Source organism: Anoplolepis gracilipes, chromosome 10 (genome assembly GCF_047496725.1).
Source record: "Anoplolepis gracilipes chromosome 10, ASM4749672v1, whole genome shotgun sequence".
Classification (NCBI taxonomy): domain Eukaryota; kingdom Metazoa; phylum Arthropoda; class Insecta; order Hymenoptera; family Formicidae; genus Anoplolepis; species Anoplolepis gracilipes.
The window spans coordinates 2,557,642-2,583,989 of NC_132979.1; the positions used below are offsets into that span (position 1 = coordinate 2,557,642).

A 26,348-nucleotide genomic window follows, 5' to 3' on the forward strand; every position below is an offset into this window, starting at 1 on the left:
CGACACGCAGCAGTCTAATATACGCGTGCACTAAACAATAAATGTATATATATATATATATACGTACATATCGATTTTAAAGGGGAAAGTCGAGGATGTCCATTACATTTTTGCCGACGTACGATATCGCGAAATAAGATGAATAGTGCCATTCGGTTAGCGCGATGACAAATTCTTTTCCGCTTAATTAAGACAGATTACGTAATATGATATAAAAACAAATAATAATCTCGGAGCGAGAGAGAGAGAGAGAGAGGGAGAGAGAGAGAAAATCAAAGTTTCTCGAGGAATTTTGATATCTTGGACTCGGTCACGTGAGAATACAATTGCACGTAAACATAAAGGAGATTCGGTGTTGTTCCTCCCTATCTATAAATTAAGATAGATTAATCGGCGCGTGAGGAGTCAGGAGTGGAAAGTCGGGAGTCGGGAGTCGGAGTCGGGAGTCGGGAGTCGGGAGTCGGGACACATTGGCCGCACGCACTTTGGCCGTTCGCGGGCGACACGTGCGTGCGGCGTGAGACTCGGGTGGACACGGACGCGCGCGAATCCGACGATCCGTCCCACGCGCGATCGTTTCTGCGCGTCCGAATGAAATATCTATCGATTTTCGACGGCGGGCGCGGGTTGAAAAGCCACGAGCCACGTAGGACGATCCGCAGCGCCAAGGCTTATTTGAATCGAGCGACGTAGTCTCGAACCGGACGTCCCGCTCGGGCCACGAACTCTCGAACCCCTCGTCATCCGCGAGTTTTAATTTTATTCGCACCCGGAGCGGGCGCGTTACGCGCGTAAGCCCATCGTGGAGTCGCGAAACGTTGTACGCCGCTATAAAATCGCCGATTGCTCGCGGTAACGCCGGTATACGGGCCGTCGTAAGCGCCGACCAATCAGGGAATTATCGGCTTTCAAACCCGCGCCATCTTCATTTTTGAACAAAGCCAGGTTGGATGTGCTAGGAGCGTGCCGTGATCCGGTAGTAGTTCGCTTTGCGCTATTCGCGCCACAGTTGTCGGTACATGCTCCACTCCTGACTGGTTCGGGCTCCTCCGCCTCTCACCACCCCGTTCCCCTCGCCGACCTCCTCGTCCCTTTCGTCGCGTTCCCCTCGAGCGTCCTTTCTATCTGTCTCTTTTTCTCTCTCCCTCGCTCTTTCTCTCTCTCTCTTTCTCTCTCTCTCTCTCTCTCTCTCTCTCTCTCTCTCTCTCTTCCTCTCTTTCTCCCCTCCTTCTCGTTCTCCCTCTCCCTCGCGGCCCCTCGGGTCTTCGCCTGACGACGCTGCTCTCTCAGGCAGGCATTCCGGCGGAAACCGACGTCGTGAGAGGACACGTATACGTAGTCTCGTTACGCGTACACGCCACAGTCGCCACTCTTTCGCACTCCGGGAGTTCGGTACGGTCGCGAAGTCGCGAGTCTTTTCTGGATTATCGACGCGTCGTAGGTCGCAACAGATTCAACCAAACATGAGCACTAAGGAGAATAACGAGGTCGTCGTCGAGAAGGTGACGGAGAACGACAAGGCATCCGCGGACGCGAAATGCGATATCAAGGGGATCAAGAGGCCAGCCGAGGTGAGTACTTGTACCTACCCTATACCTATGCCCCCGATTGTCGTTTACATCTCGTAAATCTCGTAATATCTCGATTCGTCGCGATGACGAATCATCATCGCTCCGTCGATATACGCGCTTTGAAATTGGTACTTGGTACATCGTCCCGAGACGACGATAGCCAACGCCGTTGGTATCTCGACACTTCTCTCTTGACGATCGAGATCGGGATCGGAATCGGGGACGCGTACCGAGATTGCCCGCCGATATCGGCATTTTCCCGCCCGTCTCGCGTTTTCTATTACTACGCATCGTCGACGACGGCACGCGAAACGCTTCGTATCGTTGGCCCCTTTCGCGCCTCCCGCCGCCGAGCGACATGGGTAGCGACGGAGAAACGCCGCGCCGGCCGGCGTTTCTTCGCCGGACCGCCGGACTCCATATTTCCTATGCGAGCGACCCCGAGCGTGGACGAGGACGCTCGACGAGGACGCGCGCGTGCATCTTTTTCGGTACGTAATGTTTTTTTCGCCGCGAGCGCGCAAGGGACGCCATTGTATATTTGCGGGGCCACCGCGAGCGCGACGAGTCTGTCTATCTCTCTCTCTCTCTCTCTCTCTCTCTCTCTCTCCCTCCCTCTCTCTCTCTCTCTTTCTTTCTCGCTTGCTCGCTCGCTCGTGTACGTTCGATGGCTGACGATGATAATGACGATGGCGATGACGACTCCTACCGGAATCATCTATAATTACCGCGTTTCGCGATTTCGAAATTCGAGGCAACGCCAAACTACGCGTCGCGTGCGAATTTATAGAAAGGGAAATGAAAGAAAGCGCGTTATTTGATATTGGAGAAGTCAAAGGAATGAGAGAGAGAGAGAGAGAGAGAAAAATAGCCAGAGAGGATCTCGACGGCTGCTGGCGCCATGTGCTCGTTTCTCGTACGTGTGTCTCTTTTCAGCGAGTTTGTGTCGTCTCGCGGTTTTTAGCTCTGCGCCCTCTGCTTCTACACGCATGCTTTCATTTTTACACCTCGCCACCTCGTGCGTATCTCTCGCCGGCGTGCCTCGTTCAATGGACGCCATTTTTACATGCCAGTGTCATCGTCGCGATCCGGAAAAGCGAGCGTCCCGCGCATTTTTCCGATCACCGTCGTAGTAGCCGCCACCATCACACGTCGCTGTGTCTCGGTTTCCATTATGGCGGCCGAAACCAAGCCCGCGTTCATCACTCGTCCTTTCTCTCTGTCTCTCTTTCCTTTCCCGTCCTCCCTCCCTGTCTATCACTCGCTCTCGCTCCATCTCTTTCTCCCTTTCTCTTCCTTTTTCTCTCTCCGTCACGCTCCCACGCATACGCGCTCTCTTTCTACCATAATTGATCGATAATTCGCTATAAGAGGGTTAATCGCGCACGACGGTCAATCGATAGGCGACCGACGCATATCTACTTCAGGTCGACACGTTGCCCTGAAATTGTTTACCGATCTGCGTGCATAAACACTACGACGAAGGCTTCCTTTTCTCTCACTCCTGCCTCCCCCTCCTCTCGCTCCCTCCCTCTCTCTCTCTCTCTCGCTCTCGCTCGCTCCGTCCTCGACGGACTCTGTCGATGTAGAAGCGGCGGCTGTTCTATCTTTCTCTTTCTCTTTCTATCTTTTCGACGAAGGTACCCCACTTGCGCAGCTAGCGGCAACGCCGTGCATTATATACCCGGTGTACTCTCCTGCCTCCCTGTTCTTTTCGCGGCTGTGGCGACCGCGCGCAAGCGGCGCGTTACTACGAACCTTCGAGAAAACATCGTTGCCGCGACTTTTCATCTTAAATCGCGGCACACGGAGCAGGTCGTCGGGCGCCGTCGCAGATATAGGCTTTATTTTTAGCCGATAATTTACCATGCGATTGCGCTTCGAGGCGAAAGGAAGGAAGGAGCGACGATGGAAAAAAAAAAAAAAGCCGTGTCTCTCTCGCGGCGGCGTGTCTTTCTGTCGTTCTTGCGCGTCACGTGGAAAGGACCCCGCGTAAATGACGCACGCAACGCAACGCGAGTCGACTCGACTCTACTCGACTCGACTCGGCGTCTTTATTACGTGGGCGATTTTTCTCCAGAGGATATGTCAATTTGTTGAAAAAGAATTTTCGAGCGTTTCTCCTTCTGGATTATAACTATACATATATATACTACATATATATATATATAGTATCGCTCCGGAACGGTGAGCGGGAAAAGGCGGGAAGCTCTCGAGGTCAAAGGAGAAAAACCGAATGGAGAATCACGCTCGTTTCGACGATTATCACCATCTTTAAAAAGAATAAACTATCGTTATTTCGGCCTGCGCTCCGAAATTGCCGCCGCTCGTATCGCTCTCCGTTATTGATACGAGACATCGGGAGTCGGCGCGATTCGAGCGAATCGCGTGGCGACCGCGGTAGCGTTCTCGTATATTGAGAGAAGGCGGGAAAAGGCGTCGCGTCGATCGGATAACGTAGTTGTGGATCGATGTGCCGCCAGCCAGAAATAACTTATTGCATTTAATGGTTATCGTCGTGTCTCTCGCGACCGCTCAACTTCCCGCGAACACCTTTTTATCGCTTAATTATCTTAATTAACCATTATACCGAAATCGCGCGGCAACTAATCGTTTCTCGTTATTAGTTTGGTTTCTCTGAGATCTTTCTTTCTTTCTTTTTTTTTCACTAGATGGAATCGATAAACAAGAAAATTTGACATGTTTTTGTTTCGTTTTGGAAAAGAATGTATCGTTTAGCGAGCGCGATTTCATTGATAATCTACCGATGAGATTCACGAGCTTCGCATACGTTAATTACGTAACGAATGTTTATCGCGTCGATCGCGATTGGCGAAGAATTTATACGAGAAAACGAGTGTATGCGATAGGTTATGAGCATTAGGTTATCTAGCGAGACCTCGTGATTGAGAATGGGTAGATAGGTAATCGCGCGGGGATAACAAGCGATGGCGGCGGCGGCGTCGTCGTCGTGAATGAAAGAAAGCTTGAATATGTCTGTTATTCGCCCAACCGAATGTTCGTGAATCGACAAACTGAGAATGAGAATATAACAGCGACAAGTTTAAAGTAATGCGCGCGTCAGCTCGTCGATCGAGTTTCCATTGTTTGTAGACGCCGTCGGTAACTGATCCTTTATTAGCATTTTATCGCAACAGGTCGACCATATACGGCGATACAATTACTGTAGGGAAGAAAGAGAGAGAGAGAGAGAGAGAGAGAGAGAGAGAGAGAGAGAGAAAGGGAGGAAAGAGCATAACATTGATTGAGCGTCGAATGTCTCGATCCTGCTCCGACGTTCTTGCCACCGGTCATTTCCGGTACTCATCGTCAACTCGATCGTCACGATCGATCGACTCATTTCTCGGCGTAATCAACGCCGCAAAAGTATTCTCGCGATAATAATGTCCCCTCTCGTCCGACGCCACGTAATATTCTGTTTCTCACGGAATGCCCGTTCTTTTTTAGTTTAGATTTATACTCTTATTCGAAGACTTTGCGTTGTACGCGACACTTGGCACGCTGCTCCGGTATCTTCCTCCCTTATCTTCCCCTCTGTCGTTCTGTCGCTTCTTCCTCTCTCTCTCTCTCTCTCTCTCTCTCTCTCTCTCGCTCGCTCGCAGATTGTACGCGACGCGAACCGTACCCCCGCCATGGCGCGCGACTCCGTCATCTGCCAATCACCGGTCGCCTTCCCACCGCGCGTCGCCGGTTTGCGCGCTTCCGATTGGTCGACGTGGCACCGCGCGCGCATCCGAAGCTGCTTTCTCGATACGCACGGCGCGTGTATTCTATATACCAGCCGGCTGCACTTACCACCGCCGCCGCCGCCGCCACCGCCACCGCCGCCATCGCCATCGCCATCGCCATCACCACCACCTCTACTACCACCACCAGCACCCGCCGTCATCATCATCACCGCCAGCGCTATCACCCCACCACGATCGGCAAACAACGCCGTATGGTCACGAGTCCGGCGTTACCGACGCGGCTCTCTCTCTCTCGTCGCCGTGCGAAACCGGAACATGCCGAATGTCGGAAACCGTTGTTGCGAGCGTCGCGATGCTCGACGACATGTCGGAGTAGACGTATATTATTTAGCATGCCTTTTTCGCTCGAGCGGTAAATTTACGTTAGATATCTGGATGAGACTTTGGGGACGCTCGTTGGTGGCATATTTTCAAATTGCCTTCGGAGCAAACTCCGGTTACTGTCTACCCGCTATACCGTTTCCCCTCTCTTTCCCTCCCTCGAAATCGATAAACTATGATGATGCTTATTGCGTTTTACGGTCGTTACGGGCCATCGGGACTGGATCAAGGGCATAGTTCTACAACTATCGGGGGTATTAAGGTTGCACGCGTGGGCAGGCGGGGTTATACATTCCCGCGTTTTCCTCTCTTCGCCCCGTTCGTGCAACGCTCGACTACTTATTAACCGGTCTCTTTCTCGCCTTTAGCATGCAACGCCGAGACGATGTCGTAGGAGAGAGAGAAAGAGAGAGAGAGAGAGAGAGAGAGAGAAAGAGAGCAGCTCTAAACGTTTCTCGCCAAAGTGGCGATACTCTCTACTACCTGTCCTTCGTGTTTTTGGCATCACCGGCAGATTACTCGGTAGACGCTACTCCCTCCGCCATTTCCTTTTTCCTGTCTCATCCTACTTTAACGCATAGGGAAAGTCCCCACCATCTCCCTTTCCTCGTCGCCGTATTTCTTGGCGGGAAGGGACCTTGTCCTCCTCGCCGGCCGGTACGCTTTTCTCTGTCCTTATTGGTTGTCTCTCGCTGTCGCTGCCGTCGCGCGAAGCTGAATTTTCTTTTCTCCTCGTCATCCCTTTGATGCTTCAAAAAAAAAAAATAAAATAAAATAAAAAAAAAAGTGTAAACGCTTTCTTATATACATGGAATAAAAATGATGTCGCGAATATAAATTTATGCTTTATACACATTTCTCTAGATATTTATAATTGATAAATCTTTATATATTTTTTGCCGCCAAGTCGCTTACTTATATTGAAAATTTGTTTTAAATAAACTGTCTTTCCATGTTGTAGGAGAAGAATGAAGAAACAAAAAAACAGAAAAAAGAGGAAAATGGAGATGGAGAAGTAGAAGAAGAAGAAATTGAAGAGGAAATTGAAGAGGAAGAGGAAGTAGACGGTGATGGAGAGGAGGATGATGATGATGACGACATACCTGAAGGCGAAGAAGATTTAGAAGAGGGAGAAGGTAGCTAAGCATATTCTTCTTCAATTGTGCTTTTAATAGATCTTTTATTTTATTTTATTTATTTTTTTTTAAAGAATATTTATTGAATGTTTATTGAAATATTTCTTGTTCTATTACAGACGAAGAAGATGACGATGCGGAAGGTGAAGTAGAAGGTGAGGTAGAAGATGAAGAGGAAGACGCATAATGAAAGAAGGGGGAGGGATATGTAACTAAGAAGGGAGGCGTTAGGCACGTGGCGTCATCGTCGATTTTCGGCAAACTCAGCAAACTTACTCTCATATTGAGTGGTTGGTAACAATGTTGATATCCATCGTGCCCAGTCCGTGTTACTGGATCCTCTCTCTTCCGACCTACAAGTAAAAATTACCACCTCACCGGAATTGTGGTGGGCTGACACGCATTAGATGCGAACGCAATTCTCTACTTGTCTTGGCTCTTCGCAATTCTGGTAGTCTAGCCGTCACCAAATGCTATTAGGTAGTTTGAATGATAACTATATATTCGTCCTGTGGATTCGAGAGTTAATTCTATCCAGATTCTTATTTCGATCGTTTGTTCGCGCGATTCCCAAGACGAATCTATTGTTTTATCCGAACCACCTACTAACTGGTATTTGCCGTCATCTGGCTTTCTTCGTCGGGACAATTTTATAACGAAAACTTATTTAAGATATAAAAAAAGCTATTATATTTAAATAGTTGTAAAATGGATATTCGAAGGTGATGATTTTTTTACATTTAAAATCAAATTTACGTTTGTAGTTCGACGAATGTCTCTCACCTTGTGCGTGTGATATATTGAGTTCTCCTTCTCGAATCGAAATGTGTAATTGCAGTGTCTTCACAGGAGCGCGAGGCTATCGAGCAGAATTAAGCGATTCATACGTAAAGAGCGGCAAATAAATGAAGTAAAAATAGATACGAATGGACATCTCTCGACATTCAATATGTACACTAAAAAAAAAAAAAAATCTTAAAATATAGATGTAATACATACTGCTTCGTGCTCCTGTTTGGTATAGAGACAGGAATTAAGATTAACGCTCGCGTCAGGTAGTGTGGATGAGTAATATGTGACTTTAATATTGCATAATAATTATACATAGTATGTATAAAGTTATGGGATAAGAAACATTTTATTATTAACGATAATATTATGTAAACGTAATATAATGCGGAGAGGTTGTTACACTCTAGGCTTGGGCATAGATAAGGGAGAGCATCGAACAGTCAACTTGCAAAGTGTAAGGGCACCATCACCCTTCTCGATTCATTTCAACTATATATATAAATATATACATATGTAGTTATATATATAACTATACATATATACTATATATAACTATACATATATAGTTGTATATATAACTATACATTTATTTATATATATATATATATATATATATATATATTTAAGAAAATATATATATATTATTTCTGAAGGTAAGAGTTCAATTATATATAGATAAATATATATTTATAACCAGAACTGCCGTACATGACGCAAAATTACAAAAAAAAATTCGAGCTACATATTGTGACAATTATATAATAAGTACTCTTACTCTCCCTATTCGAATGTTCTTATTTGAGCGTAAATGAAGCGCGTTTCAAGTTACTTTTATGTATCACGATTTTATCTTGATTTTACTGTGGACTACCCGTAACAATGATTCGTTGACTGTTGCAAAATGAGTCGGCAGTATATTTATTTGTTCTTATAATTTTCCACATACATAATCACGATGTCTTAAGAATTGTACATTTATCAGATTAACGTTAAAAAAAAAAAAAGATAAATATTGAATATTTTTTATGACGCGATCACACATTAACGATGATTGATTCGTCGGTTTGATAATTTAAAAATGTGGCTTTTTGGCAAGAGTCTGTGAATCATTGCGATTGGCATGTCCATGCCGCTACTTATTTTCGGGAGACTGTTAGATAAAAGGGTGAAGAGACATTGCGGTTATACCATTGTACCATAGCAGCATAATAATTAAATAAAGGTAACGATAATTTGAATGCGAGAAGATGTCCCACGTTTTAATGTACAAATATTTTCGAATGAGATAGTTAAATAAAACGCAGTTAGATCAGAGAAAATGAATTCGTTCTCATAAGTAGTGATAGGTTTTAATATCTGAAATGAGAATTGTGAGGAGATGGCAGGCAGTGTAAGGGCTGCTTCTACCCACGGACTAACAATCCCGCTATATGGAAACCAAGGAGATGGCGGATTGGACCGTGTTGTAACGTTGATACTTACAAGAAATCCCTTACCGTCGAACGATGATGCAGAAAGAAAACTTGAATACTCCTCATAAGTACATATGTAACGCGTCCAACAGCAGATTGATGTCAAAATGTGATGCGTACAGATCATTATTTCTGGCAGTCTCTGTTAATCTACGGTTTTATACGCAATCCGCTGCTGCTGTAAAATTTACACGTGTTTGCTTCAAGATAGTAACTTGACGATGACAAATTGGCAAAGGACTATCTTAAAGTACAGGTGCCTGGAGCAAAATCAGTACTTTAGTGCGTTCATATAGTATACTATATACTATATATACTATAAGTATAGGTCCATTTAATTTTATTAAATACAATTACCAAGCCCCGTTGGCAACGTACTTTCCAGAGAGACTTGCGTCTTGTACTGTGTCAAGCCCTTCCCAAGTACCGGTACCAAGCAGAGAGCGTGTACGGTACTCCTCTTCGTGCTCGAGTACTCGATGCGATTCGGAAAATTCACTTACTGGTGCTAACGGGTCTTACAATCAATCAGGCTGATTGCCCACACATACAATCCGTTACATCCCTACGTTAGGTAAGCATGAAAAAAGTTTAAGACATAAAATCTGGTAATTGACGCGATTTAAACGTAAACGAAGATCCTAGGCTAAGAATTTGGTTTGTGTGTTCATAAGTCTCTTGTTCAAGCTACTTTTGTACAGGATACCATCGCATCATCTCTTTCAACGTGTAACAGTATAACCGACATGCCACAGACTCTATATATTTCTGCCCATTCCATCAGAACTGAAACTTTCATTGTATTTTTAAGTAAATACATTTTGGAAAACAATACGGATGTTTTTTTTATTCTTCACATGTATATACATTATGTATGTGTGAAGCAAAAAAAAAATATTTCTTCCCCGCTCAAAAAACATTATATCGATATTATATTTGCATAATTTATTTGCGAATACATTTGTGCAGTATTTGCGTACACGTGCCACGAAAGAAAGAGAGAGAGAGAGAGAGAGAGGGAGAGAGAATTATACACACACATGTACATGTAAGCTATACAATTTTACAAGATAATCCAAGCGTCCACACTGCCGACTTTTTCATGCTAAGTATAGGAGACCATCACTTATCGATCGATGTTATGTAAATATACAGTTATAACTGTAAATATACACTTTTGTTGTATCTTTAAACAGGATATTAAGTGCTTATAGAGAAAAACGACGCAGTAAATTAAGCTCGACGCGTGTGTATGTGTTAATTGACTATTTCTTATTTTCTATATATCCTGTGCATGATTCCCATCTGATGTCTACACTTGCATCAAAAGACACTTATGCATGACATATACTGTACAAATTACAATAAAAATTATAAAATTTATATGAAATATGAGATTATTAAAGTTAATCTCTTATAACTTTTATGTTATTTGTGTATAGATATATATATGTATATATATATATATATATATATATATATATATATATATATATATATATGACTAATTATTAAAGTAGTTCTTAGATATGACATTAGCTTTTTATATCTTCTTTTGTTCTGGATTATAATAAATTACCTGAGAGATGTGTGATTATAAAAATATATTTTTTATATCAAGACAATGTTATTGCACGATTACCATATACATGTACTTAATCTAATACTTAATCTAATCTAATAAAATTGGTAGATTAGATAATTACATACACAAACGTATTTTCTTACATATATTGATCTTAAATTAAAAACAACTCCTGCAAAATATATATACATAAAAAGAAATATCTGGACGGAACATCTATTGACATTTTTGAGTACATTGATTTCAATATCTTTTTATCGTACGTATATATTTTTTTCGAGTATCAACGTTATATTATAACGTTTAAAATATATAACGATTATATATATTACAAAAATATACAGTTATATAAACGTAATTTGGTAGAAACATAATTGTGCCAAAAAAGTGAAGTGAACCAGTACAAGCGTAAAAAACATGAGAGAAATTATTCACACAAATATTCATCTAATTTAATAATTTACAATTATCGTCTACAAACTTGCTTCATAAAGAGTTTATCTCAATAATTTCTTTTGCTTGTTGTGCGAAATTCATTTTTTTTTTTTTTTTTTTTTTTCGTTAAAAGTATCGTAGTAACTATTATAAAAAAAAACAAACTAAGAACTTTGATCACAAATCCGAGCATTATCTCAATCGTTTTATCTCAATCTGTGATGTCGACAAAGAAATGTTATATCTTCCACCAATATCAGTTTCATAACCGACTGAACAACTTATCTTGAGTAGATAATTGTCGTAATGTTCATTGTGTAACTATATTAGATAAATCGTATCACAAATTAAATATTAAGATTCCATAATGTTGTTTTAATTAATATTTGTCGATTGAGTATATTAATAATATCGCATATTAATAACATTTAGCTAGAAAATATATGGAGCTTTTTTGTTCGTTATCGTAAAAAATTCTTTTTACATACTTTTATAATAAGAATATAAATTGAGTATATATAAATAAAATATAGACTATAAGTAGAAAGAATCAAAGCGCCAAATTATCGTTCTTTTGCATACTCTCTTGTTATTTTTGTATGTAAAATATTCTTTTATTTATTGCGAAAAATAGCTTGAGTAATTTTTTCGTTTTTTTTTTTAATGGCAGTGGAGAGAGCACTTGTAATGTATAAATTATAGATGAAGCCAGTTGCAATTTCTTATGATCACTTCGACATCGGCTAATATTAATTGATAATAGATAATTTTAACCAACTTTTCAGCCATCATTTTCTCGATTAGGTTTGAGTATCTTATTCAAAGCGGAAAGTTCTTGGTTTATCCAAGTAATGCGCTCGGTCATACTGTTCCTTTCTTCCGCATTACTTCCGACTTCAGGCTAAAGTTGATAAAAAAGTTAATTCTTGCAACAAATTTCAAATTTATAGCTATATATGCGAATACACAAAATGTATATGTGCCAATTATGTGCATTTAAATCACTCTCATTACTTATACTTACTTGTATAGAGTCGGATATGGATAATCCAGTTGACAGATTTGCGGAGAGATTTGCTCCAAAATCTGCGAGATCAGCGGAATTCCAGTCAAAATTGAATTGTTGACTATCCATGTCTAGGAAGCATGGGGCTCCTGCAGCGCCTATAAATTTTATATTAGCAATAGAATGAATGTTCAATTGAAAAAAAAAATTCTCAAAGGGTGCAAGATTATATGTACAAAAAAATTGTGCAATATTAGAAAAACAGATTTACCAATATTATTCGCTAGCTGGGGTTCTCCTTGATTTTCTGGCGTTACTCTGTTTAACATCAACAGATTTGGTTCTGGTTGTAATTGCAATTGATCTACATAAGAAAATGCCTGTACATCTGTCGTCGCAGATACGTTTGACATTATTGGCTGAATATTTGGTTGATATTGCTGTTGCACGAGAGAGGGGTTGTAGGTACTATATTCCATAGGAGATGGTGTTCGCCCTGGAGATACCTGAGGCCTAAAATAGAATAAGTATATTAGTACTCGAATATTCTGTTTTTTTTCATGTTTTTAGTTTTACTTGCTCCAACTTTGTAATCTTTATTTGGATTTTCAACATACCTTAGGGCTTGCATGTTACTGTGCGCTTGTGAAGATGACCTTACAGATTGCAGACCAAAATTTCCCGTACTCGTTGGACCTCCAAACGGCGATATCCGGCCAGCTGGTTCAGCTTTGACGATATTAAAACTAATGGGTTGATTTCTGGCATCTAAAATATTACAGCAATATGTGTACGCATGTATTGTAAATATATAGATATATATACACAAGTACATGCATTTATTTAAAGAAACAATAACTCCTCTCCCTCTACATAGCACAATGACATGATTTACAAAGTATTAGTTTATATAATAAACATGCAATGAAAACATGCAACAAAGTCTTGGATGAAGAAGCATGATTTTCTGCCTATGTATTATACATGCAATTTTATATATTTTCACTTTAAACTGACTTTATAAAAATTGTATTATACTACGCTATACTATTCAAACACTATCACAAATCTAATTTAAAATTATTGACAAAATTACTCGCACGTCACACTAACATGGTTATATCGTACCTGAATCTGCAACATGTATCAATAAATTTTTGTCTGAAATTATAAGGGAGCAGAGAATAAATAGACATTTTCTTTTATCAAGTGATTATATATATATGTATGTATGTATGTATATATATATATGTAGATATAATTACAGTATATGTAATTCGTACAATATGTAAATATATTTATCTGTTTGCGAAAGAAGCAGCTTATAAAAATTATGTTGCCATATAAATATTGCACATTATTTGATTGTATACTATCTGCTACAATTTTGCTGTATGTATATATTGCTGATTTTTTCAAAGTATAATATTGATTGTACAAGAACAGCGCACTCGCATCACGCTCAAGATTTGAGCTATAAAATCTTTACTTACAAGTATTGTCATGCATAATGATTCCAGATAATTATCCAGACAACAAATTCTCTTTCGTAAGACCTATTTAGGTGTGTTGTAAAACTTGCTTCTCGAAATCATTACCGTATAAATATCCGTAAATAGAAAAATACAATATATCGTCACACATCTTAAAATATACAAGCTTACTGCTCCCTAATTCTTTAAATTCTCACGCAAAACTCCAAATTCTTATATAAAATACATCTCTAGAAAAGTATAAAACAAGACTGCTTGTCTACATGCGAAAATATATGTAGCATAGATGTAATGAGAGTTTTTTATTCGATAAGTCTCCCTTTCCACTATGAAAACTGTCTGTCAATTTTTAGATTTTACTGAAAAAAAAACAATAAAGCAAAATCATATGTAATGCCCAGAGCACTTACATTACATCTTATAAAATTTTACAAAATCATACATTATATTTTCAAAGTGTAAAGGGATTGGATTAATTGATAGATGGTTAGTGTATGCGATGAGATATGAAACAATAACTGAACATTTGAAAATCTCACAGTCATTCATAGAGACACTGTAATTTCTTTTAACTTTGCTTGTATGTATAATTCAGTTTTACCAGAAATTTTCTTAACAAATGTTCACCATATTTGTCACTTATAACAATTAACAAATGTACCAATAAATAGGTCTCTGTTAAAATGTACAAAATCTTTATAAGTTTCGTTGTAGTAAAAGGCCTCTCGTTCCGTATGCGTATAAGCACAAATATATCTTATTTTTTGTACAAAATATATATATATATATATATAGGAAATACCAGTAGTACAATCTCGATTACAGCAGATGAAAAAGCGATTGAAGGATTGTGCGTCGCAGTAAGAGATTAGCTTGACACTCATTCCTTCAGTGAGAAACGTGATATAAAGATAAATATTATGAATTTTACAGATTTGACACATTAGCAATGTCGCCCAATCCTAATCCCTCAAGCTGTAGAATTATAAATAATTTTGCAAAAATACTCACGCTTCTCAGTTTCTGCTACATGTTTGAAAAGTATCGAGCTTGAGTTGTTATTAAGTTTTTGTCTCTTTCGCCTTAACGAATCGGCATCATCTACAAATGATTGTGTATTAATAAGGTTCCATTATATTGACAATTACGTACGATTGAATGAAGGCCTCGTAAACTTTAGTTTCCTTAGTATACATCGATAAAATCATTCTAGAAGAATCGATGAACTGAACTAAGGGTAGGCAAAATTTTTATCAAAACATTTTTAAAATTAGCAATCTACAACAATATGAAAAGAAAAAGGTATAATTGTATAAACTCACAATATCATGTAAAACTTAACAAGAAAATAGTAAAGGATTATAGAGAATACACGAAAACATAACAGCATCAAACTTGACTAGAAAGGACATAGTTAATTAATAAATTGATAATAAATAACAATTATAGAAAGTTTATAAAAACCATCGAAAAAGATATTAAGCAAAAAAGGTAACAAATCGCGATTTGACTAGACTAGAATTCTGCATACTTGGATAAATGCGTCAATATTACAGCAAAAATCGATTTATTTAACGTGGTAACCGTTTTAGGAAATATAGTTCTCGAGTTTCCTATTTCATAGAGAAATCTTTGATTTAACAATACAAACTTATGTTGTAAATTTGTTACAACAAGAATCGACAGTATAATAAAAGATTGGCTGCAATATGTGCAACAGAGACAATATACACATTTTGGTAGACAAATTCGCCACATTTTAAAATACAATAGTTTCATACAAATATAGTTATTTTCAACTCGGCAGTATAACAAAGATATCATTAAACAAGTAGTTTAGGTCTCTTTTCCTTCCATCAATATCTTTCCACCTTCGACTAAACTATAATAGAAAGACATATCATCAAATTCTGAGGCAGTCGCGTGCGGTGCCATAGTAGTGTATAGAGCATAGTGTTCGGCTTCAGTTAAATCTATACCATACGGTGGTGTTTCATCGCCGTCTAACTGGAGAGATTTAACAGTCGTAACACTCGTCATACTAGGACGTGGAAGCTGCGATTGCATATCGTCTTGCATTGCGCTCCTCGATGAATACAAGCTATTTAACGAGGAGTCGCTATCTCCGCATAAACTCGGTCCCGAGCATTTATCTTTTTTATTCTTCTTAGCAAATAATTTCGAGAAGAGCCCCTGCTTCGCGTGTTTCGACAAAGTATCGGGTAAAGACGGCAAGTTTTTATTTGGTGCTTCGGAAGAGGAATCGTTGAGCGTCTGACCGGATATCGGACGCGGTAAAAGAGGCATCGACGGCATCTTTCGTATTCGTTTCGGGGGTAATGGTGGTAATCTTTCCTCCCCTTCGCCCGTTACATCTCTCTTTGCTGCCGACGTTGAAGACGTTACAGGAATCTCGGTGTCTTGTGTCGGAACGGCCACGTCCTCGTACTTTCTATCGTCGGTAATGTCAAACAACTCAATCGGATTCTTCATGGCCATTTGTAGACTGGTATAGGTCTGGTTGTCGCAAACGTCAACGTCCATCATTTGATTTGTGTTTGTCTCCGTAGAGGCTTGTATCAATTTGTTATGAGTATCGGCGTAAATTTGATCGAGCTCGGCCACTTGCGACAAGAATTCGTTCAACGATTTGTTGCCACCCTCCGTATTTTTAATCTCTGCTGCCTCGTTATTTTCTTCCTTAAGACACGCTTGTCCCTTCTGCACCCACTTGCCTATTTCAGAGTAATCAAACCAATCGGATCTATTCTTCGAGCTATCTAAATTTTGCAACGCAGTTATATTATCCTGTATGTTGGATTTCACACAGGGAGCCGCTTCGACAATTCCTTCTTTATAGTCCACGGTAATGTTTGTTACGTTATTATCGCCAAGGCTATACAATTTATTAATCTCTTTTTTGCTCTCCACATCACTTTCGGGGCTTATTGTCACCTCATTGTTCTCGTAATCTAAAACGGTACTTTTCGTGCTTTGGTCTACGTTTTGAGCAGAATTTAGCATTGCCTTTAAATCGCCGTTGCACAAATCGATATGATTTTTCACATTGTATAGCTCATTTAAAGCGCGCAATGCAGAGATTTTGTCATACGATTTTTTTGCGTCAAGATCATTATTATTAAATTCGTCGATATTGCGAGGAAATTTAGAAGTTACATTAGAAAGAAGAGCAGTCTCTGTTGACAGGATTTTACTAAAAGTATTGTAATCTGCCTTCTTTCTGGCAAACGCTTTCCGTAATGACCAGAAAGCAGGCCTACCTGTACCTAGTGGTAACATCTGAAACGGTAGCGGTTCGCTTGTAGCACCGTCCGATGGCCTTCTAAGCTGGATGTACACTTGCACTGGTTGTTCTATTTGCTGCGTACGATAGCTGGGTGTTCTGAATGCAATCGCCGTCTATAGAAAAACGTTGTTACAATGCAAATAGACATGTCACGTTTTCAAAGTGTTGCAACTATCACAATTAATGAATAATTTATAGTTTAGAAAGAGACACAACTAAGGCAATTATTGACTCACTTGTTTATGTACATGTGTTGGTTGAAAATCGCCATATCCTTCCCAGAGTAGCTGTCCGTCTCTCTCCTCAAAAAATCTCACTTGTATGTCTTCTTTCGCGACTTTTTCGCACAGTAAAATCATGTCCATACTACCAGCAACTGATGCGCTACAATGACTCAGTTTACAAATCACAAGATCTGACATTGCCTCTGAAACATATGTACGTAATAAATAAAAATTTTATTCTAAATATAATATAGAGCTCTACATCATATTACTCTATAAAATGACACGTCTAACATTACGTACTCTTATCATAAATAGGATCGGACACAACCGGTGGTAATGGCTTGTTAAATTTTCCTTTCTGCGATCCCTCCAAGAATACTTGAAAACACAATCTCACTGCATTGAGATCTATGCTAGTTGGATGCCTCTTGTGCTCAAAACCAGCTGCAATAATTAAAATAATTAATATCTTGTTTTTTGGTTGAGCCAAGTTATATATAGTATGAAATTAAAGTCACACACATACTTCGAAAAGGATCTACCCGTAACTCCTGACGCACTCTGAGAGCTTCCTCAATGTCCTTCTTTTTTACACATTGAATGCCCAGGTTTGAGAATGTAACAACCATATTTCCTGGTGGAACTTCTACCGTACAAACGCCTTGCTTGCATACTTCCTTGCCAACAAGATTGTGAGGATGAGGTCTGTATCCTTTGTTATCTGGCGCATCCTTTGTTACACAGGATACAACCACCATAGCACGACCATTGTAACCTACAATCTACAAAAATATTATTAGTAGATAGAAATAACTTAAAGAATTACTAAACAATTGATGCAACTTACTCTTATACTAGGGAAGGTCTTGTTCTCTGGTGTGCTGTTGACCCCAGGTATGCTGCCAGCTGACCTTCCTTCACATTCATAGCGAAATCGCAGCGCCTTACTGGCTGGCTGTTCTAGAATTTCAACGTATGGTTGAACATGATCGCTATCTATCGCTATAGTAGCCATGGAACCAGGATCAGTAGTTTGAATAACTTCGACTAAATCAAATAATAGAGTATTATGCAAGCTGTATATATAACCCTTTCTTTCTAGTTCATGTGTATATCTTTGATACTTACTAATATCGCTTATATTAATATTTCCATCATTCATACCATTGTATTGTTCCATGACTGTGAATGCTTAATACATTGAACTTTGTCCATCTGAAACATAATTATATGTATTGATTAATTACGGTGTTACATGTAATTATACAAATGGATGCTTTATATTTCCAAAATTCTAATTCAACAAATACTTGTACTGTTGAACTGATATCTTAATCTAAAATATTATAGAAACTCGCACGATTCTTACATATCTTCAAAGAATCTTTTTTACACCAACATCATCTCTAAATTCCCAATATACATTCACTGCTCTAATAGATAAATGCTCATGTGACGAGTCGCGGAACGTATCGAGTCAAAATCAGCTACAGAAACTAGGAAGTCAAGCGCAATTTCCACGTACAGCCTCCGGGCCCTGGAACGACAGCTGTTCGTGGATGCACGTCCAGAAACACTGCTCGCAAGTGTCCCGGGGGAAAGAGGAGCGCGAGGAGGGACACAACGCTGATCCAATCATTATTTTGGGAGAGCCTAGGCCCGTACAGGCCGCGTATCTATAATTAAACTATCGTAGGACAATGTGACGGGAAAGAGATGAGGAAGAGCGAGAAGGTATAAAGAGAGAAATATATACATATATACTGAGAAAAGAGGGAGAGGGAGAGGGGGAGGGAGAGAGAGAGAGAGAGAGAGAGAGAGAGAGAGAGAGAGAGAGAGAGAGAGATAAAGAGAAGACTTGCCTGCTGCACGAATCAACACGCCAAGATACTCTCGTGGCCAGCACTGCGTGCTCTCGCGCCGTCTCGCGATGTTCACGAATCACGACGGCGACGAGACACGACGAGGTCCTCTCTTCCTGGCGACGCAGGGTCGGGACGAGAAAGAGAGAGAAAAATAGCGGAGCGAACGCTGGTCCTCACAACGTGGTATTATTGCGTTGTGCTACTCCGACCGTCGCGAGCGTGACGTAAACGCGACCATGCACGGCGGACGGGCAGTAGGTAGTGACTGACTCAGAATGTTTGATTGACTTGGCCAACGACGAAAGCGGAGGGGACAGATCTCGGAAAGATCTCGTACGCGCGCGCAGCGAGAGACTAGTACCGCGTAGTACAATCGAACTTGTGTATATCAATGATGCATTTTGATGCATTTCTGCGATCAAAATTTTTCTTTTCACGTAAATAATTGTATTAAGTTGCTCGCGATATTTTCGCAGAAATTACGAAAGATCGCAGAGTATCGTGTCGGTGATAATGACAATTTGACAGCATTTCAACTCACGTTTTTCCATGCACTTTTGAATATGTATTTCGTCCAAATGTCATCGAGCGCTACACGTGCTGTCAGAGCTGTCAGCTGACACTGCGAAGCGGTGGCGTCGTTACAAAGGTGTTTATAAAGACTCATCGATGTTTGTTCAATCAAACTCGACGATAATTAAAATAACAATCAATTATGTATCAAATGCTATAAATATTTAATATGTATGAGAAAATTTTGATGGCAATAGCAGAATTCATTAGGAGCACTAAACAACATTAGCAAACAACACTTAGTTTTTTTAACTTCGAATTTGACTTTTTGAACACAGCTAGTTTTTTAAACTTAAAGCTAAAAATATACATTTTTAAGACCGAAAAAAAATTGATTATTATTCGGCTATTCGATTATTTGACTATTACGACTATTTAAGATTCAATTCGGTTTATTTATATTCTTGCCTAATGTAAAAACCTATTCCATCTATATAATTCACGTGACAAAAATTCAAAAGACAAATCTATTTGTACATGTTTCAATTCTTCAAATGTTCCTGTATTAGAAACACGTAGAAATTAAGCAAAATTCCTATTCCGAATTATAAAATCACCCGATATCGATGAGTATCAGTCGTTTGTTTAGGTGTAGCGTTCGGATCCCTCGTCCCCATGACGAGAGTCGCAAACAATCTCGATCACATTCGTGAACCCGAATTTTATGCGCAAACTGCAAACAGCGATATGCCAGAAACTGCTACCCAGTCGAAACGGATTTCAGGCCCGCGTGCCGGAGCCGTCACCCGGGTGGAGACCAAGCTGCCCCGATGCGTGCAACGTAGACTACCGTGCGCTCCGGTGACCGTAAGATGCCATCCGCGACCAAGTCCGTACCGATGTACCGCCGATCATCGCGTATCATCCCGAAGGCCTTACAAACTGACGGTCGGTCTGTCGGTGACTAGCCGGACTGGTGCCCCAACGCCGATCCCCAAAAGTTGTTCCGACCGATGCCCGCCCAGCGGCTACTTCCTGGGCATCGGCACTCCTCGCTGCAAGAAGAGTCTGTCGATGATGGATCTGTCCGCTGTTGTTCCTGGCATCGGCGATCTCAAGTAAAGTCGCAAGCTGAGCAAGTTGTAAAATGTTGCATTAATTAACGATGCGAATAATATTGATAGTTTTTGACAAAAGTATCTCATTGATTATATTGCATTTGATGTATAACTTTTTATATTAATATTATATAAAAGTTATTTTAATAATATAATAAAATATAATATTATTCTCTATTATATAATATTATATAAAATATTTATTATATAATAAATGATTATAAAATTTTATTTTATTATTAAATATATCTCTAATATAATATATTTTATTATATAATTTATTATATAATAAAATAATATTATAAGTATATATAATATTATATATATTCTATACTCTCTCTACATATATTCAATAAATCAAAATTAATAATAATAGATAATAGTACAGTTTTTTTTTACATCGTTAAATATCTCTCAACAAAGTATTCTTATAGTCCCTATTATTGTGTGTAGGCGTCATCAATGAAAATTTCATAGATTAAAAATCGGGCGGCAATTAACTCTGTCAATTATAAAAACTAATTAAGAAGTATGTCGTCTAGGTCAGAGAGCAGTTCTACTGTCAGTCGTCTGGATGAGATGGAAAAATCCAAAGATATTCTGGCGAATGGTGGAAGCGGTAGATCATGGACGGACGCTACGCCGTCCTCGGAATCCGACCAGGGCGAAGTCGCCGGTTCGGCGGAGGATCTGACAATCCGGGCGGCGAACATTGTGTGCCATTTGCTGGTGCTGAACGCTTGGCGACGTAGACGCACCGAGATCACGCAACTGGAGCAACAGGTGGAGCACCTGCACCTTCAGATTGAGTTCCTGCGCCGATTGCTGCTCGCCGAGAACGATCGGGTCGGCAGATTGAACAGCGAGTTGCATCGCGAGAAGTCACAGCTGGACGAGATGACGCGCGAGCGCGACACTGTCAAGTTGGTACGCGGTCGCTTTAATATATCTAATTTTAATATTTTTTGCATAACGCAGTTTCATTTATCCGGGTATTTTGTTTACAGGAGAGAGACAAATTGAAGGTCGAATTACAGCGCGTCGACGAGATTTCCCAGGAACGATCGGTCACCGTGGGGAATTTGAAAAACGAGCTTTTGACCGCGCAAGATCAGTTAAAAGCGCTCGACACGCAAATGGCAAAGGATCGAGAGAAACTCTTAAAATTACGAGAAGACAAGAGGATTCTTTTGGATAAGGTTCCACGATTTCTCTCGACTTGAAAATATACTTTTCTTAAATTGCGGATTCTCTGATTGATTTTCGGTCTTTGCAAAAAATCATAATTTATCACAACCCTCCAATGGGAGAGACTCTGCATAAACAATATGCATTGAGTCACGAGACTCGCGACTTTCGACCGCGCACGTGAATGGTTGTATAACGTCCGCAATAGCGCGATGCTGATAAAAAATTGATCCGTCGTTCGGTGACTCACTGTTATATGTTTGTAGGAGACGCGAGATCGCGACCTCTTTTTCCTCCTCCTCCTCCTCCTTCTTCTCCTTCTCTTCTTCCTCGGGGGTGAAGTCTCCCGTGCGAAATCCCTTCACGTTCCACGAACTAGTGTGACTCATCCTTCTTTCTCACCCTCTCCACCCTTTCGTGGAAGTTAGACGTCTCCGACGATTGTGATGTAAAGTAACATTGGCTCGCTGCGCAAATGTAGGAAAATGTCATCGGATTTTTATATCTAGCGCGTTTTTTTTTTTTTTTGATATAATAAAAGATATAAATCTTTTTAAATATGATAAATTGCAGTTTTGTAGAAATAATATTATTAAACGTTAAAATTTTGATGTTTTAACCATCAGATTTATTTTCTAATTTAAATGCTAAATGTTGAAAAAGTACTTTTTGTTAAATCGTAAATATATCCTGCAGTATATTATTTCTAATTAAAAATCGTATATAACGGAGCACTTTTATACAATCATTTTTCAAAATTATCTTTATTACAACGAATGCAAGGCTTGTTAAGCACGTGTTCTATGCGAGATCGATATGATATCATGCCACTATTGAGTTTGACCTACAACACTTGTCATTACGTGTAACTTCAGTGACATACATCATTTTTTAAAGATCGTAGAATTCATCTGCGAGACAGCGTCAGGTCAACGCACGACGAGAGAAATATAGCTTACGGGTGAATCACACCTTTCGCGTTTCGTTGGTGACTCAATATCACGTAATACTCGTTTCGTTCCAGGAAGAAGAATCAATACTACTTGCCCTATTAACTTTTATTCATTGTGGAATATCGCGAAAAGTTGCAATACGAATACGTACCCGGAATTAGACGCATGTGAATCGTACATTCGTCTATATTTCACTAATGAATCCTATATATACGTGAGTGATTTGAATGATTACACGGCCGATGGTTCGGTGATTCTGCCAGAGATCCCCGGCTGGAAAAGAATTATTAGAAGATTATTTAATATCTTTAGAGATTGTCAAATATCTTTAATAATCTAAATATTCGAAAAAATTAATATTGCGTTTCGTGTAAAGGTTATAAATTATTATATTTATAACTTTTGTAATATTGTGATTTATGAATAGAAACTTACTTACTTACTTTACTTAGGTATCGGCCAGCGAGGCATTGGCGACGGATCGTCGAGTCAGAGCCGAAAAAGCGGAGTCTACTGTCGAGGAGTTGCAGCTGCGATTAGCGGCGCAGGTGGCTCACGCCGAGTCTGTGCAGGAACAGTTGAAGCGCATTTCCAGGTACGAAAGAGACTCCAACTATAATCTTGAAATACCTGCGCACAGAAACTTATCATCATTAATAGAATTATATAATTAGAGAGGCACAAGCATTTCTATATAGATGAAGTACATTATTATAATTAGGGAATTGCAAGTTACGGACGTGGAGAAGCAGAGATTAGAGAAACGTTTGAGAGCCAGCGAGGGTAACTCGAGGGCCCTGAGTTTACGTGCCGTTTCCCTGGAGAGTCAGCTGGTCGACCGAGAAGCCGCGCTTTGTCGCGTCGAATCGGAATACAATTCGCAGATGTAAGATTTATTTTTGAAAAAAATCTTTCTTCATCAATCAAGTTACCCAACACGTATCTTTTGCATCTACCAGGACGGAATTGAGAGAGCTGCGAGAGCGACTACTGCGTCAGTCTCAAGAGAGTGGCTGGAGCAGTCGGATGTTGCAGATTGCTGGGAGTATCATGCGCGCGTCAATCATACGGACCTTCGCCTTTCTATCCAGTGCTGCTCTGCCATTGCCGCCGTAAAACAGTAGGTAAATATTTTATCACACTAGCACCTGGAAAGATTCAACAACCAGAAAATGATATGAGAATTTCTGCTTTATTATTTCACGATCATTGTTTTGAAGTAGACGCGCGATCTGCGATATTATGTATATAATAACACAGAGAGCCGAAGAAACATTACTAATTTCTTATATGTAAAATATAAATAGAGAAGGGATTCAAGCGTGATTGCGATTTTCTGAGAGCCGGTTTTACTTGGAGAATAGACCGTACTGGTCGATTGATGCAAATATGTCTTTGATCGTGAAAAGGAGGATCATTTACCACGATTGAAAATGACAATTTGGGGAATGACAAGAACAGGCACTCGTGGGACGGCAAAGAAATTGACAAGCATTAGTTTCTCTTTTCGTACTACGTTTAAAATTTAACATTACAATTTTTTTTTCGAATCAATATTTAACCTTTGAGTAACGGAGATTTTATATACACATATATATACGCTTGATCACATATCGTGGATAAAACAAGCGATTTTATCGCATTACGCGGCATTTCGATTTATAGGAACAAGTTTTTTCTTTTTTTTTTTTTGTACGTAAATGTATATGCAAGAAAATAATGTGTAATGTACTAATTGAAATGACTTTTAGCAGGATTTGTTTAATAAACATGAGATATTACATACCTTTTTAATCTATATATTTTTTTTAGATTCCTTCGTGTAACATGATAAACTGATAAAAATAAATTACCGTCAGAGCATTATCTGATGGTAGATTGCTACTGCGAGGCGTAGTACGATCTGCGATCGTTGGCCATTCGCGCATTTTCTTACGACGAATTGTCCCGCTATGGCGAAATTACTACGTTTTAATTTAATCCCTTTCTACTTAATATAATAGTTACATGTACATATACATGTTACTGCACCTTAAATAAATACGTATACATCAGAATGCGATGCTCGCAGTATGGTTACAGTATTTCATTATGACTAGGTAATCACTTTATTATTACCGCGAGTATTTTTGCTTTGATAAGAAACAATGCGTAGTGTCTCGGAGTACAATCGTACATATTTAGTACAGGACGTACATACTAATTAGCTTACGTTATCCGCCATCTTTGACATTGGAAGTACCGTATAATTGCTGTGCTGTAATTATATAATAAGTGGGACAAAACGAAAGAAGTAAAAAACTGCTAGGCACAAAGCTTCAATGTATTAGTATTGTTTTTTAAGTCGTTTTAAAATCACATATTGTGCGCCATTCGACAAGAATGTGTTGGCAAAAAAAAAAAAAAAGAAATACTGATAAATGGAACGTGATTATACATTGCTACAATGATCCCTTCGTCAAATGCGTTGATCTCTCCGTACATATATAATGCAAAATCTGCGAAGAAAGAAAACGTTATCTATGTGTATTTTGATTTTGTTTTATCGTATGTCATTATACAGCGACGTTAACTACATTGTCGTATGGAACGCATTAATATAATTCTCTTTACGTTCACATAACGCAAAACCTATCGTTATACGTTCGACTACGCTACGTCTCGATATAATAATATTGAGCATCTTTGTTGATGTTGAGGTAACATTGCTCTTGCTCTGGATATCTTCCATTTTATAAAAATTGTTGCCGCAGTTCAGTAGAAATTGCATTTTCCACACTCATCGGAAGATTATATTGTTCCTGATAGTCTTCGGCGTAAAATAAGAGAAAGATAATTCTAAAAAGAGTTTTTTTTCTAATCGTCTACGTATACAAAACGTGCGATAAAGTTACCATCCTCTCTTCCCGATCTCGTCGACGGCAAGGAAGTTACTAAAGGGACAAACTCATGTGATAGGATCTATTTTTTTTTTTTGCCAGAGAGGATGCGTAATTTTTTATCATCAGAGGAAAGATGAATACATAATTGTTGATTTAATTATCATAGTGCCGTTCTAATTAGACTCAACTAGAAATTTAGCAGATTCCTGGTTAGATCATGCCGAAACCTTCGGTACCCTCGCTGATGGCCAATAACAACGCTCGTTCAAAGTGATCGTAGCATTCGTAGTCAGGTAAGCAAAGTTGGTTGAAGCTGCAAAAATTATATTAATAGCAAATTAATGTATCACGTCAGGGTGTTTATACCCTGACGATATTATTAGAACGTACCAGGTATGTGCCGTGGGTAAGTTAGCGAACGTTGGTGCAGCTGTGATCTGGAAACGCGGACTCAGTTGTTGAAATCCACCGGGTGGCAATTGCGAGCAGCCCGTGGTGAACTGGAGCAACCGCGCCATCTCCTCCTGCGTAAAATTGCTCACCGCCGTCCAGAACCAGTCGAGCACTCGGAGAAATTCCGGAGAACTTCCGTTAGCTATGTGATGCGCGCGCAAATCCGCCACGCTGTATTCACCGGTTCCGCATAATAGCAACTGCGAAAGAAAAGTAGAGAGAGAGTCGTCGTTTTTGAGAGACAAATTGTCACCAGCAGTT

At 39.7% G+C, this 26,348-nt stretch overlaps 5 protein-coding genes across 9 annotated transcripts in view; 2 read left to right on the plus strand and 3 right to left on the minus strand.

Annotated features, from left to right (window-relative positions):
- Positions 1-815: 815 nt before the first annotated feature.
- Positions 816-10,059, plus strand: LOC140670088 (uncharacterized). The gene is made up of 3 exons (XM_072900567.1): positions 816-1,571; positions 6,624-6,798; positions 6,918-10,059. The coding sequence occupies exons 1-3, from the start codon at positions 1,464-1,466 to the stop codon at positions 6,983-6,985; spliced, it is 351 nt and encodes a 116-aa protein (XP_072756668.1). The 5' UTR covers positions 816-1,463; the 3' UTR covers positions 6,986-10,059.
- Positions 10,060-11,606: 1,547 nt separating this feature from the next.
- On the minus strand, positions 11,607-14,713 carry LOC140670321 (uncharacterized; the record flags this gene model as incomplete). Its single annotated transcript, XM_072900880.1, has 5 exons — positions 11,607-11,983; positions 12,107-12,246; positions 12,360-12,601; positions 12,706-12,856; positions 14,593-14,713. Coding segments are annotated over 5 exons (774 nt in total), but the record flags the coding sequence as incomplete, so codon positions are not given.
- A 660-nt stretch (positions 14,714-15,373) lies between these two features.
- On the minus strand, positions 15,374-19,508 carry LOC140670074 (embryonic polarity protein dorsal-like). Of its 2 annotated transcripts, none has more exons than XM_072900534.1 (7): positions 18,978-19,508; positions 18,244-18,330; positions 17,963-18,162; positions 17,642-17,897; positions 17,416-17,559; positions 17,125-17,315; positions 15,374-17,001 (listed from the first exon to the last, which is right to left on the minus strand). In XM_072900534.1, the coding sequence occupies exons 2-7, from the start codon at positions 18,293-18,295 to the stop codon at positions 15,418-15,420; spliced, it is 2,427 nt and encodes an 808-aa protein (XP_072756635.1). In that variant the 5' UTR covers positions 18,296-18,330; positions 18,978-19,508; the 3' UTR covers positions 15,374-15,417. The 2 variants fall into 2 exon arrangements, with proteins under 2 accessions (XP_072756635.1, XP_072756636.1); XM_072900535.1 differs by lacking the exon at positions 18,978-19,508 and adding an exon at positions 18,485-18,791.
- A 660-nt stretch (positions 19,509-20,168) lies between these two features.
- Positions 20,169-24,502, plus strand: LOC140670090 (uncharacterized). The gene is made up of 6 exons (XM_072900569.1): positions 20,169-20,611; positions 21,154-21,538; positions 21,619-21,810; positions 23,205-23,347; positions 23,474-23,638; positions 23,712-24,502. Exons 1-6 carry the CDS (start codon positions 20,169-20,171, stop codon positions 23,866-23,868), a joined length of 1,485 nt encoding a protein of 494 aa, XP_072756670.1. The 3' UTR covers positions 23,869-24,502.
- Positions 24,503-24,535: 33 nt separating this feature from the next.
- LOC140670071 (apoptosis-resistant E3 ubiquitin protein ligase 1) overlaps positions 24,536-26,348 on the minus strand; it is a 66,650-nt gene continuing 64,837 nt past the window's right edge. For all 4 annotated transcript variants that reach the window (XM_072900524.1, XM_072900523.1, XM_072900526.1 and 1 more), the window contains 2 exons: positions 26,025-26,287; positions 24,536-25,947 (listed from right to left, as the gene is read on the minus strand). In XM_072900524.1, coding sequence (XP_072756625.1) covers positions 25,845-25,947; positions 26,025-26,287 — 366 coding nt within the window. In that variant the 3' untranslated portion in view covers positions 24,536-25,844. The remainder of the gene's footprint in view (positions 25,948-26,024; positions 26,288-26,348) is intronic.

Coding starts and splice junctions, on each gene's coding strand:
- LOC140670088 (XM_072900567.1), top strand. CDS start 1,464: ATGAGCACTAAGGAGAATAACGAGGTCGTCGTCGAGAAGGTGACGGAG. Junction 1,572..6,623: donor GGATCAAGAGGCCAGCCGAG/GTGAGTACTTGT, acceptor TCCATGTTGTAG/GAGAAGAATGAAGAAACAAA. Junction 6,799..6,917: donor AGATTTAGAAGAGGGAGAAG/GTAGCTAAGCAT, acceptor GTTCTATTACAG/ACGAAGAAGATGACGATGCG.
- LOC140670074 (XM_072900534.1), bottom strand. CDS start 18,295: ATGGAACAATACAATGGTATGAATGATGGAAATATTAATATAAGCGAT. Junction 17,898..17,962: donor AGACCTTCCCTAGTATAAGA/GTAAGTTGCATC, acceptor ATATTTTTGTAG/ATTGTAGGTTACAATGGTCG. Junction 17,316..17,415: donor CGATCCTATTTATGATAAGA/GTACGTAATGTT, acceptor CATATGTTTCAG/AGGCAATGTCAGATCTTGTG.
- LOC140670090 (XM_072900569.1), top strand. CDS start 20,169: ATGACGAGAGTCGCAAACAATCTCGATCACATTCGTGAACCCGAATTT. Junction 21,811..23,204: donor AGAGGATTCTTTTGGATAAG/GTTCCACGATTT, acceptor TACTTTACTTAG/GTATCGGCCAGCGAGGCATT. Junction 23,639..23,711: donor TCGGAATACAATTCGCAGAT/GTAAGATTTATT, acceptor TGCATCTACCAG/GACGGAATTGAGAGAGCTGC.